General features: G+C 47.4%; 1 protein-coding gene across 2 annotated transcripts in view; it reads right to left on the bottom strand.

The window, feature by feature from the left end:
- The window catches only part of pdlim2 (PDZ and LIM domain 2 (mystique)), a 53,992-nt gene that overhangs the window by 22,649 nt on the left and 19,059 nt on the right, over positions 1–12,284 (bottom strand). For both annotated transcript variants that reach the window (XM_048244175.1, XM_048244176.1), the window contains exon 6: positions 10,762–10,834. In XM_048244175.1, coding sequence (XP_048100132.1) covers positions 10,762–10,834 — 73 coding nt within the window. The remainder of the gene's footprint in view (positions 1–10,761; positions 10,835–12,284) is intronic.

The following is a 12,284-nucleotide window of genomic DNA, read 5'->3' as shown; positions in this document are numbered from 1 at the left end:
GCGCGGACACAGAGGCGGTGAGTCACAGAGCAGATGATAAGGCCCTGCTACACCTCATCTCAACACTACCGTGTTGTCTGCATGGCCACACAAAGCTACCTTATGTGATTGCAATCCATGTTTGTCTGGAAGTGTGAGTGAGTAGAAAAGTGTGAGCATGTGTATGTATGTAAAACGCTTGTTTTTGTGTGTGTGTGTGTGTGTGTGTGTGTGTGTGTGTGTGTGTGTGTGTGTGTGTGTGTGTGTGTGTGTGTGTGCGTGCGTACACATGCGTGTGCGGTGGGCTCCCATCAAAGGGCCCACTTGAACTGCGCCACCGGCAGCCAGGCCTGTAGTTTATTTACCCAGAGTGGGAGCTATGACTAACACATTTCTCGTCCCCCATTAAAGCTCCCCACCAGGCACCCAGCTCATTACACATCTGCTCTTCATTAGGCCTTCGTTAAATAGGTGGACTTCATGATGCATTAAATTTACAGCCAGCAGTATGCACCAATTTATATGGCGCACATTAAAAAGCCCGAACAGGACAGTAAGGATGGGAGAAAACAACTGCTGCTGGGAAAGACAGGAGACAGACAGATGACGAATGCTGGGGATCCCGCTCTCTCACACACACACACAGTGCATCTATAATGGGCATGGCAACATTAGGACGGCACTACTATGGGGAGAGAGGGATTAACCATTCCTACCTCTGAGCTCTCCCTCAAATGGTGGCATCAAAACACACACACAAAGTGTGTGTGTACAGTAAGATCCTGATCTCTTGGAGCTGAACTAAATCCTTGTTGACTCTAATTGTATTTCAGCTTGATGGGGTATTAGAGGCCAATATAAATTACTGCTGATGAGCCACCTGGTGGCGCTCACTTTCACCCGCTTTTCCACTCTCCTTCTCCCTCTCTTTACTTCTCTCTAAATCTCTCTCTCACACTTTCTCTCTCTCTCTCTCTCTCTGTTGATGTGGCCGCTAAATGGCCCTCTCAATGTCAAATCGTACAAATGGACTGGATGAGAACAGCGGACGCACCTGTTCCCACACACGTTCACCAAGGGGGCAGCCCGGCTCCTGTTTGAGGGTGAACTTGGCTGAACCTGGCCTGCGTTCCTCCCTCGCTGTAGCTTAGATCAGGAATGGTCCTGTGGTGGTCCACATGACTGCAGAACTGCAGATTTATGACATACCAATAGACTTTTAAGTTCACTAATGACTTGCTTTGGCCCAAACAGGTGACCAAAGACGCGTTAAATTGGATGTGAAGTCAAATGCTTCTTAGTGGGTGCTCAGTTAAGAGTGAATAAACAGCGCACCGGACCATTCTTTAAAGGGGCTGGAGAATGGGGGCCACAGCCACAAATATGGAGTAATAAAAACAAAAATAACTACCATGGCAACTGTGGAGCTAGCAAAAAGGTGAGTCAAACCCTGAGACTGTGCTGAGCTGTTAGTTTTGAAAGAAAAAAAAAAGTCTTTGAAGGCAGCCCTCCACACAGCTTGTGTGAAAACTCGTGGAATGCCGACATCCCACTCAGGGCTATTTTGCAAAACCGCACCAAAAATCATAAAAAGGGGGTTCTATCGTTTTCCAGCCAAAATTCCCCTGGAAAACCTGCCAGGCAGGCCACAGTAAGGGCCTCACTGATGGGGCAGGCAGGGCTCTTGAAGGGGTCAGGAGTCCAAGAGGCCAAGCCATTTCAATTGTGCCGGAGAGGTGAAGATAGTCATCGGATTGGTCAGGGTGACCCATGGAGTCCACAGTAGTCTCAGCCTGGCTGATCTGGACTGGCGCTGAGAGAGATATGGCTTGGCTCCAGGACCTCCGTCAGTAGAGCGAGTGCGGGCCAGCAGGTTAGCGTGCCCATGGGCAGACAGAGCGGCCGGCCGCAACTGCCAACGCAAACAGGTAACGGCCCCCGTGGCTCCCACAAGCAGCCACCCACACACAGAGACAGAAAGAGAGAGAGAGACGGAGAGAGAGACCTGGAGTGCCAGGAGAGAAAGACTGGGATGGAAGAAAGGAGACCGGGACCAAGACACGGCTGAAGGAATGAAAGAGAAAGAAACGATGAAGTCAGATGAAACAGGGAGGTTCGAGAACAACAGAACAGAAAAACTGTCTGGAAGACCACTTCCTAGCTATCCTGATCCTTCTTTTCTGCGCTTTGCTGCTAAAACCGGAGAGCAATTTCCAAAAGAAGACACAGAAAAAGATTGAAAGAAAGAAAGAAAGAGATGTTTTTCAGCGACTGGAGCTGAAAAACAGCAATTGATAGTTAGAGCGCTGCGTGCCAAGCCTCCATTTCTGTTCCGAGGCAGCAACCGCAGCTGACTGCTCCATAGCACCACACCCCCTCAACACACACACAGAGAGAGAGAGAGAGAGAGAGAGAGAGAGAGAGAGAGAGAGAGAGAGAGAGAGAGAGAGAGAGAGAGAGAGAGAGAGAGAGAGAGAGAGAGAGAGAGAGAGAGAGTGGCCCTACCATCCACATGGACACTGAGGGTGCCCCATGTGTGCCCCACCCAGTCTGGGAGAGAAGGGGGAAGACAGACGAAAAGGGACAGAGACAGAAGGGGGGAGGAAGGGAGCGACACCAAACAAAGATGGAGAGAGCAAGAGGAGGAAAGAAGATAAAAAGTTGGATGGGTTGATGACAGACCAAGGGAAAAAGAAAAAAAGCCAAACAAAGATTGGATTGAGAAGGAAAGCCAGCGGGGAAAGCTTGGGAGAAACATAGTTACTGGTGCAAGGCAGCACAGACAGACGGTAGACAGTGTTACATAAGCAGGCATGAGCTCAAACCAAACTTCTTCAGGAAACCTTGTCTTGCAGGACAGAGAGAGATATCAAGTGGTTAGGAAAGAAAGGGAGGATGGAGAGATAGAAATAGCACTCCGAGGGAAACACTGCTTTTCAAACACATATGCAGACCGACAGGCCGACAAGCGATGAGCGATGACTGACACAATGGGGGATGAAAACGCCTATTTGCCCTGGTCAGCAAGAGGCTGGAGCCACGAGGGGCCACCTCACCACATTTATATTTGTCTCTCCCTCACGGGCTCGGCACACAGGAAGGCCCGGTCACCACAGCAGCCTCGCAATGGCCCTCGGCTGGCAGGCCAGATGGGGAATGTGGCCCTGAGGGCGCGCCGGACAGCAGCCAAAGCCACGCTCCTCTTGGCTACTCCAGCAGCGGCAGAACTCACTCTCACACACACACACACACGCAAGCTCATCAGCATGCGCCCATGGCCCCTTCCAACAGTGGAACTGCTGAGGCTACTTCCTGATGCTTTAAGCAGACATGTTCCTCCTCCGCCTGCTCCCAATACACTACTCCTTCCCCCTGCTCCTGCCTGCCTCCTGTGGTTTTTGGAGGAATCTGACCGTACGCACGTCCAGACGAGGAGTCCAGCGAACATGCTCTAGGGCAGGGGTCCCCAACCTTTTATGTACAGTACCATGGACCGATTTGATTCCCATTTTTTTTTCACGGACCGGTGGAACAACTTGAAGCTACATCTATCATGTGTGAACATGCTTAACAAAATATGGTAACAAAACATGGGAACTAAACATGCATTACGAATATAATCAGTGGGAGCCCTGTGCTTGTTTCCCTGCAACAAGAAGGTTCCATCTGGGGGTGATGGAAGACAGTGACACCCTCAGTGTGTTTGCAACTAAGACCAAATTGCGCAATCGACTGGACATTTCAGTCATTGCCGAAAACCTGGCCTCGCATAGATATGTGGTGGGAAATGGTAGCAACGTTTTCAGCGCTTTTACGGCTAAACCCGCCAGAGAGGTTTCCTCATAGCATACACCAGTGGTTCTCAAACTTTTTCTTTCGTTCCCCACTTTGATCAAGGGGGCATTCTCGAGCCCCACCTGTCTCTCATCGCTCTAAGAAAGTGGTAGGTCAAGCTTAAAATTGTCAAATTTATTGAAATAATGACAAGTTCTAAATATATCCTCTTCAACAGAGTTAAAATCAGCTGGTGCTGCAGATATAATAATAAATAAATACATAACACACATATTTATGTTTTCCAGCAACATATTAGGAAGCGCAGGCCATTTTACAGCATTGTACAATATATTCAATGAAATACCAACATGCTGCATTAAATGGATCCCATCAGACGTTTCAGCGATTTCGCTCAGAAATCTCAAAGGCATAATACTGTCGCGATCGAGGCGACGCATACTCAAGTTTTTTTGGTGAATGCAGTAATCTTATTTGCTAGGGTGAGGTAGGTGCTTTGTCTTTGCCTTGTAACTGGACATTTAACTCAAATGTATCGCTAAGATATATCAAATTTATCGCTAAGATAGGCCAGCTTTGTGCTTGCAGATTCAAACATGCTCTTCCTCCAAGAAGAGGCTTACTAGAGCTCAAACACGCTACAACAGCACTTTACCACGGAAAGCCACCTTGCCTCGGGCTGTGAAACAGTACAGCCTTTGGTCAGCTACCATCTCTTTGTAAAGTGCGGAGAACAGACGCCGCTTTAAGGGCGGGTTTTGATGAAATTCACCACTCTCACAACAAAAAATCTCATGTAGGTCGGGACTAACTAAGGGGCCTTGGCACGGCTTCCCTGTGAATAACACAGTCGCCCATTGGCGATCGGGTGCTACCTGGGCCCAGGCTACAGATTAAAAAAAAAAAAAAATAAAAAAAAATCCTGTTTTTCACGCCAGTTCATGCCCCACCTGGCATGTCTCCGTGACCCACAGTTTGAGAAACGCTGGCCTACCTACACACTCTTAAGACCACCGTCATTTGCAATTTCGATCAACTGCTCTTCCTCCTGCGCTGACAAGTTAGGACTATTCGGACGCTCCTGCGCTGACAAGTTAGGACTATTCGGGATATTGACAAATGGGTTGCGGACCCACTCATTGGTTTGCCGTGGATCTTTGGAGGATGGGGAGTAACGCTAGCCTAGAAATCTAGACACGCCCCTAGCGGCAGCAAATTACATTTGCTGCCAGGGCTAGTCTAGCAACTCTCCGTTGGCTTGTGAGCTCCAGAAATCGAAACTCAATCAGGCCAATGAAATTGTGTATAGTCATTAGGTGGGCTTAACATAATGATTGATGGCAGAGTTGCAACGGTTTGGCTTGAATTCTCTGCTACTTGAAAACAAATAAGATGGATGTTGCTGTTAGCGAACAGTGTGACACGAGTTAAGCATTTATTAAGTTGGCAAACTTTTGAACTAGCCAACTAGCTCGGCTGGTGGGAAACGATGGGACTCTCATAGCTGCCGCTGTCCCATTAAGCAGTAGAGGGAATTTGAAAGACAACTGATTATCCCGCCTCGACTGAGCACTGCGAACGGTGAGTGTCCAGACCCTACATTTTAATGTGGGTCTGGCTCGTCAGGCTAGAGTAACGCTCAAACTCATTTGAAGGCGCAACAAGGTGATCGCGCACCAGCTGCAAGAGAAAGGGCCCTGCCTCAGTCTCTCCCAAAACCCCCACTACTGTTTGGAACATATCAAATACACCCCGATCCACCTGTCGCACTCCACAAATCAAGCTTGGCTTTAAAATGCAGCGACTTTATCTGCCAGTTTAAAGACAGTCGTCCTTCCCCCTGCAGTGACAGGTTGAGGTCATTAAGCAACCCGAATATGTCACACAGGTAAGCGAGTTTTGACACCCAGCCCTCATCACTAAAATATGCAGCTAACGGTGACTTTTTTTTCTGTAAGAAATCTCTACAGCGGATCTCGCAACTCAAACACATGGCCAGTGACCTGGCTGCAACCAACCAACTTGGATAGCGTACCATGGTGACCCATTCACCCTCTCTAACAACTGTGCCTCAAAATCCTCGGACATATCAATTCACCTATGGACAGTGCTTGCAGAAAGCGGTACATGAGCTATTTTTTTAGCTGCAGCTTTTAGCGCAGCCACGTTCACCGATGTGGTTGCTTTACGCACTAGTTTTTTGTCCTTCTTGCTCGCGTTTCTTACGCTCAAAGAACTCAAGTGTAGGATGCTTGGACTCTAGATGTCGAATTAGCTTTGATGGTTTCATTGTTCGTTTGACAACATATTTTAAATATGACTCATCATATTTCGTATTGAATGACCCCTTCTTTTTCTTTGAGGTATCTGGCTCACCATCGTCAGTGGGTATTGTTGCGAATGTGACATTATTGCGAATTAAATTGAGTTTATTTAGTTTGCATGCATTTTTTTTTTAAACTCTGGTCGTAGGCTACGGTCCGGTTAGGAATGTCCCGGTGGTTGGGGACCGCTGCTCTAGGGCCCCTCATGTAATATGGTTATCTCTGATCAGAAGCATGAGCAGTCAACGGAGGGGAGTAGTAGAAAGAAAGGATGAAAGAAAAAGAAAGAAAACGGAGAGAGAGAGAGAGAGAGAGACCAGAGAAATAGATGAGGGAGTGGAAAAAAAAAAGTTGGATGTTTTTTGGATTTATTAGCCCCCTGGACCACCTAGACTGAGTGCACCTTTCAAGTTAGTGAAACCCTGAGAAAAAATTATTCTCATCCATGTTCCAGCGCAGGGAAATAAAACCACACAAGAGCCTTGTGCGCCTTTCAGGGCTCTCAGCACAGGACTGTGAACAGGGGGGTACGGCTTCCTAGAGGATCTGTTTTCAAGTCCCCTTTTGGAAATCAAGAGAATGGGGATCCTACAAACTCAAACACACACACACACACCTCCCATCATGGTGGAGGTGGGACTCTAGACTGACTCAACAGCACTCTGTGCTGGCTGCAGGAACCCGATCTGGGCATTGTGTGCAGGCGAGATGTGTGGCGCTGTCACCACGGCCCACTTATCCCCACACAGAAAAGGCCTGGGAGTGCTGAGGGGAGCGGGACAATGACGGCCCTGTGTGCAGGGGGCAGGCAGAGTAGAGGAGTGGAAAGTGCGGGAGTTTAGCTAGAGATATATGGGAGGAGTATGGGGGATCCCAGGCCCCCGCTTTTTCCACGTCAGTGCCATCCCCAAGGGGCGCGCACAAGAGCGGGCCTGTCCATGGGAGCGGAGGGGGGAAAGGCAACACCAGGCTCCCCGAGCCGCGGCAGTCAGAGCAGCTATTGTACACAGGGCCTTTCTCAGGATATTCAACACCCCGACGAGCCCCACTAATAGTGAGCCCAAAATGGCAGGAATCAAGTGTGGAACTACTGTGTATGTGTTTGTGTGCATACATCAGTTTGCGCATATATATGTATATGTATATGTATGTGTGTGTGTGTGTGTGTGTGTGTGTGTGTGTGTTAGGCTTTTAGACAATTCTGCTCTGAGCGGATCACATGATACGGCTGCCATGGCAGAGGGGACAGAGGGCCCAGTGAGGAGAGCAGGGCACCCCAATAACACTCAGTGGTCAAAGAGGAGGCCCTGCCAGTCCTACAAGGAAAGAGGGAGAGAGAGAGAGAGAGGGAGGGAGTGTGTGTGTGTGTGTGTGTGTGTATGCATGCGCACGTGTGTGTATATGTGTGAGTCTCTGTGTGCGTGAGTGTGTGTGCGCATGTGTGTGTTTGTGTATGTATGTGTGTGTGTGTGTGTGTGTGTGTATACATGTGTGAGTGTGAGTGTGTGCGCATGTGTATACAAATCAGGAGAATTCCTGTATCCTGCATTTTTGTGAATGCATGCCTGTGTGTACACATGGCCATGTCTTCTAAAAGAGAGCCAGTCAGTGAATCTGTGGAAAGTTTGTGTGTCTGTGCACAGTCAAGAAGGTGTGTGTGTGTGTGGGGGGCGGTCTCAGTTTCAGGCCCACAGCCTCCACACGAGGAAAGGGAGCCTCAGTCAGCCAAAGAGCCACTCTCATCCAGCCACATGCACTCGAAAAACACATCACACCTGACAGCAGCAGGAGCCAAGAGCTCTTTCCCCCGGCAGCCGAGCCCCTGCTCCTGCAACTCAAACACAGGAAGTGGTTGGGGGAGGTTGGGGGGAGCTTCAGAAACCGCAGGTACATTAACACCGTTAACCCTGCGAGAGCCATGTTGTCTGTCTCAGGGGCTGAGCCGGTGGAGGTGATAGCATCTAGTGTGAACTGAGGGAGCACTTCCCCCCATGCCGACTGGCCAGTCTGGCGTGAGTGGAGACGCACGCACACGTGGAGGCGAAGATATGCAAAGCACAAACAGGAAGAGGAGCTTTTTAGTAAGACGGATAAAAACTGATAAGAGCATGCAAAGAGACGAGGAATGTGAGAAGGATCCCAGAGGAACATGGCTAGAGGGATCCGGTCGGAGATGAGAAATGAGGGGTGGGGTACAGGGTCGGGCTGTTTTAAAATTCCTCTCCAGCTATGCCGGCTGAGCAGAAATAACTCCAACAAAAGTCCTGAGCAGGAGGTCCTGAGCCCCCCCCCCCCCGGCCCTCTTAACTTCATAAACACCACAAACACGTAAGGTCAGCGCAAACAGGCACGCATGACGGACGAGCATGTAACACTCCGCATTCCTCAAGGCCAAGTCTGCTAATAAAAAAAAGGAAAGGGGCTGGAAAAAAAAAAAGCCACCGAGAACCCAGACAAGTACTTAATGACGACCATACTCGCAACTGTCTGGCCACTTTAAGGCAGCCTTCTTCAAAGTGCTGCGCGCCTGGCTCCTCAAACTGACCACCACTGGGCCCAAGGAACCCGACAGCTCTGGGCCAAATCAGTGCTGACCTGTCTGTAAACCCCACTCCTAATCAGAGCTGGATTTATAAGTACACGACAGCAGCAGTTGTGGGTCATCTTTCTCGACTCCATCTCATTCGCTGACCCCAAAAAAACATTTAATTCCGTTCAGGGCAGTTGGAAGCCCTCTCGATTTCTTAAAATGACAGCAGAATAACAGCAGTAATTTAATGTTCTGAGGGTGAGGGATAATGCAAGAATTCCATTCCTGGAGCTGCTTTCCGTCTGACAGTGGCATATTTTCCCATGTGGCGTCAAGGGGCATCCAACCGAGAACTGGCAAAAAGCACAACCCATGTTGACCAAAAATGAAAACATAAAAACACAGAATCGACATAAAAGGAAACATTGGCTGGCTGGCTGTTACCTTCTCTCAAGCTTCAACCCAAGATTCTCGAACATCCATGACTCAGGACTATAAGCTGGCAATGGGCAGGACCAAAGGCTAACTCTCTGGCTTCAAATCAGTCGGACACGAGAGGTCACAGAGTGACCATATCAGGGTAAGGTTTCAAGAGGGCTTGGTGTCTACTAACCTCTGGCCATCCATGGCTTTGTCTAACAGAAGAGGAGAGATGTGGGCCTTGGCCAGAATGACTGATAAGACACATCTGTTACCAATGAACAGCACCCAGCAAGTTGAAGTGAGACCAATTGACCAAACGACTTTCAGCGCAGTAAGAACACCAAAAAGAACACATGCTTGTTTGGACTGACCCAAAATGGCTGCTTCAAAAGAGCCCTGATCCCTCCAAGGAACACAGGCTTCAACTATATTGGGACTGAAGCTGATACTTAGGTCACAGGAACCATGTTTATGTAACTTCCCCTGACATGTTCACAAAGCTCACAAAATGACTGGAATGTCATTATGGATCCTCTAGGCATCAAAGGGCTTGCATGTTTTTTTCCTATCCTGTCAACTCTGCCTTGTAACAGTCTCGCAGATATGACGGCCTGCCTCGGTATTCTGCAGCACCACATAGCTTAAATAACTCATGATGAATTTTCCCACAGGAAAGAAAAAAAAAAAAAAAAAAAAAAAAAAAAAAAAAACCTCTCGTTCACTGTTTCCAGAGGCTTTGGAACCCCTCTTTTTTGTTTCTGGAACACTAAATGAGCATGGCGAAAGCAGGAGAGTAAAACGAAGATGACCCCAAACCCATACTTTACTCTTGCATATGTCAAAGTGGATGCAGATTGCACTAACAAGCTCAACAAACTGTTAAAGGTCACATCTATTGTTTTTTCCTTTTGCGAGCCATTAAATCTCTTCCTCTCAGTGATCTTTAAGTAAACCACTTCCAACCTGATGGCAAACATGACCTTTAAAGTTTACAAACTCCACCTGCAATGAAAATATCAAAACTAACGCAGCGTGGTCACCAAATGTAGCTACTTCCCATGCTGCAAGGCTAGAAAATATTGCAATCCACAATTGTGAGGTCAGGCCAAATGACATCTCATTTGAGGAACCTCTCTGATCTCACACAAAGACTTCACACAGATGGTCTGGCCAAGGCATAACTAATTACCATACAGTCCAGTGTTTACACCAGGGTTCCTGACCTTGACTTTCCCCCACTGTTATACAAATAACCTCTGGTTGTGATTCTGAAATTATCTGTAAATGTATTGTATGAATGTAACATGTTTATGTTTGGTCTTGAATTTAGCCTTGTAATGTGGGCAGCAGTGTGATCATGGTTTTATTACAGTCTAAAGTATCTGTGCATAGTTGTAGACCAAGAACTTAATTAAGGCCTATATATCAATTTGCAAACCCATGAAAGCAATCCTGAGAATTTACGGAGACAACTACTGAGATAGATTGACATGTCAAGACTTGTGCTAAGCACTACACAAGAGTAAATAATGTAAGTGAATTATGTTCAAACATTCTTCAGGGGAGTAACTATTTCATGCTAGGGGGATCTTTTTGTTGTCCTACTGATTTTTCCATGTTAGCCTTTCGATGAGGTGAGTATAATTCCAAATGGAAGAAGCTTTCTCAAGTCCTGTTCCTGTTCATTTCAGCACTTCTGAGAGTACCTACCTGTGAGAGAGGCCTGGAGAGTCGATGGTTGGGATTTTTCTCCTCGGGGGACCATGACCGCAGCTGCTGCAGGCTACAGGAGAGGAGAAAGGATTAGGTGTAAAACTGCTGACTTGGAAATTACCACCGAGTTGGAAATCAAAATGACACTGGAAAAACACTGGCTATCAGAGGCAATGCTTTCTCCAATTCCACATTTCAGCCTGTCAACAAATGAACTGGTATTGACCCAGCGGCGCATGTCAGATGGTAAACGCTTGATAAAAATCTCAGTAAAAGACCAGAGTTCAGAAGGACCCGAAACATTTTTTTTTTTAAAAAATCAAGCCAATCAGCTCTGACACCTGGAATGTGCCTCAAAAGCTTTCAAGGGTCTGATCATTGCAATGCTCAGGGAGCAGGGAACCAAGTAAGAACCAGAAAGGCTGAAGTAAGTGACTGACTGACAGACTGACAGACAGACAGACAGACAGACAGACAGATTGTGGATTCTCCTGCAGTCACTCAGCCTGAACTGTGACCTTTCAGTCAGTGCACAGGACAGAGCCCGACAGGAAAGCCAGCACACTGTTCCCTTCCCTGCGCCATGCATATGAATGGAGATGGAAGCGAGTGGCAAAACCAATGCACATCCTTTGTGCCCCATTTAGAGTCCCCAGGCTCTCCTTTCACTCGCCTGTTCACACGCTTCTGTCTGTTTGCTCCGTGCTTCAATATTAAACTCAGAGGAGTCCTTAAGTGGTTCTAGCCTCTTCTGGTCCCTCTTGGTCTGTTATTTCGAGGGCTACAGGTCAAAGTCGTCTGGTGTGTCACCATAACATACCAGACCTCATGGCAATCATATCTATGACTGACACTTCATAACCTCCATCTCCTCAGAAGTGGTTTGAGCTGCCAAAGCAAAGTGACTGCTTTCTGATCGGCCAAAGTATCCCAGTACCCAGCCCAAACTTCCATAGTAATGGATTGGTGTTTTTCTTTTTCTCATAACATTATCTTTGGCAAGAACGTCTTCTGAAATGTGTTTGCCCTGTTTTAACAGCTGCATAGGAATGTGGAAACATTCCAGGGGGATATTGAAAGGCCGCTGATATGGACTACTTTATTGCCTCTATTAAAAGATCCATTCCTCTCCGCCCATCTTTAGTTTTCACTGTAAGAAATCTGCTTAAATCTCTTAATTGCAGAGCTACAGGAAAAACAGTCCATCTAATGCTCTTAATTGCAAGGACAGGTCAAGGACATGTTCTTCAGAATGGAGGCAATGAGGGATGATATGTGAACATTTCCATGTTAAGTCTGACTAAATTTGTCTGACTGAATTAAACAGATGAGGCTTCCCATTTTCAACACCTGACATACCTCTACTTCTACAGTAACAAGTCAGAGACATTGAACCAAGGTAGATCTCTAAATGGGTCTGAAAGAAGCAAATCATTATGTCCAGTACCATTAGTCATGAGTGCGAGACTAAGCTGAGAAACTACTGGCATTACTGAAACTGTGGGTGCACCAGAAACCTG

The sequence above is a fragment of the Alosa alosa genome, chromosome 5, assembly GCF_017589495.1.
Source record: "Alosa alosa isolate M-15738 ecotype Scorff River chromosome 5, AALO_Geno_1.1, whole genome shotgun sequence".
In the NCBI taxonomy this organism is placed as follows: domain Eukaryota; kingdom Metazoa; phylum Chordata; class Actinopteri; order Clupeiformes; family Clupeidae; genus Alosa; species Alosa alosa.
Note: the sequence above shows the minus strand (reverse complement) of the source record. Positions and strands in the feature narration are given on the sequence as shown.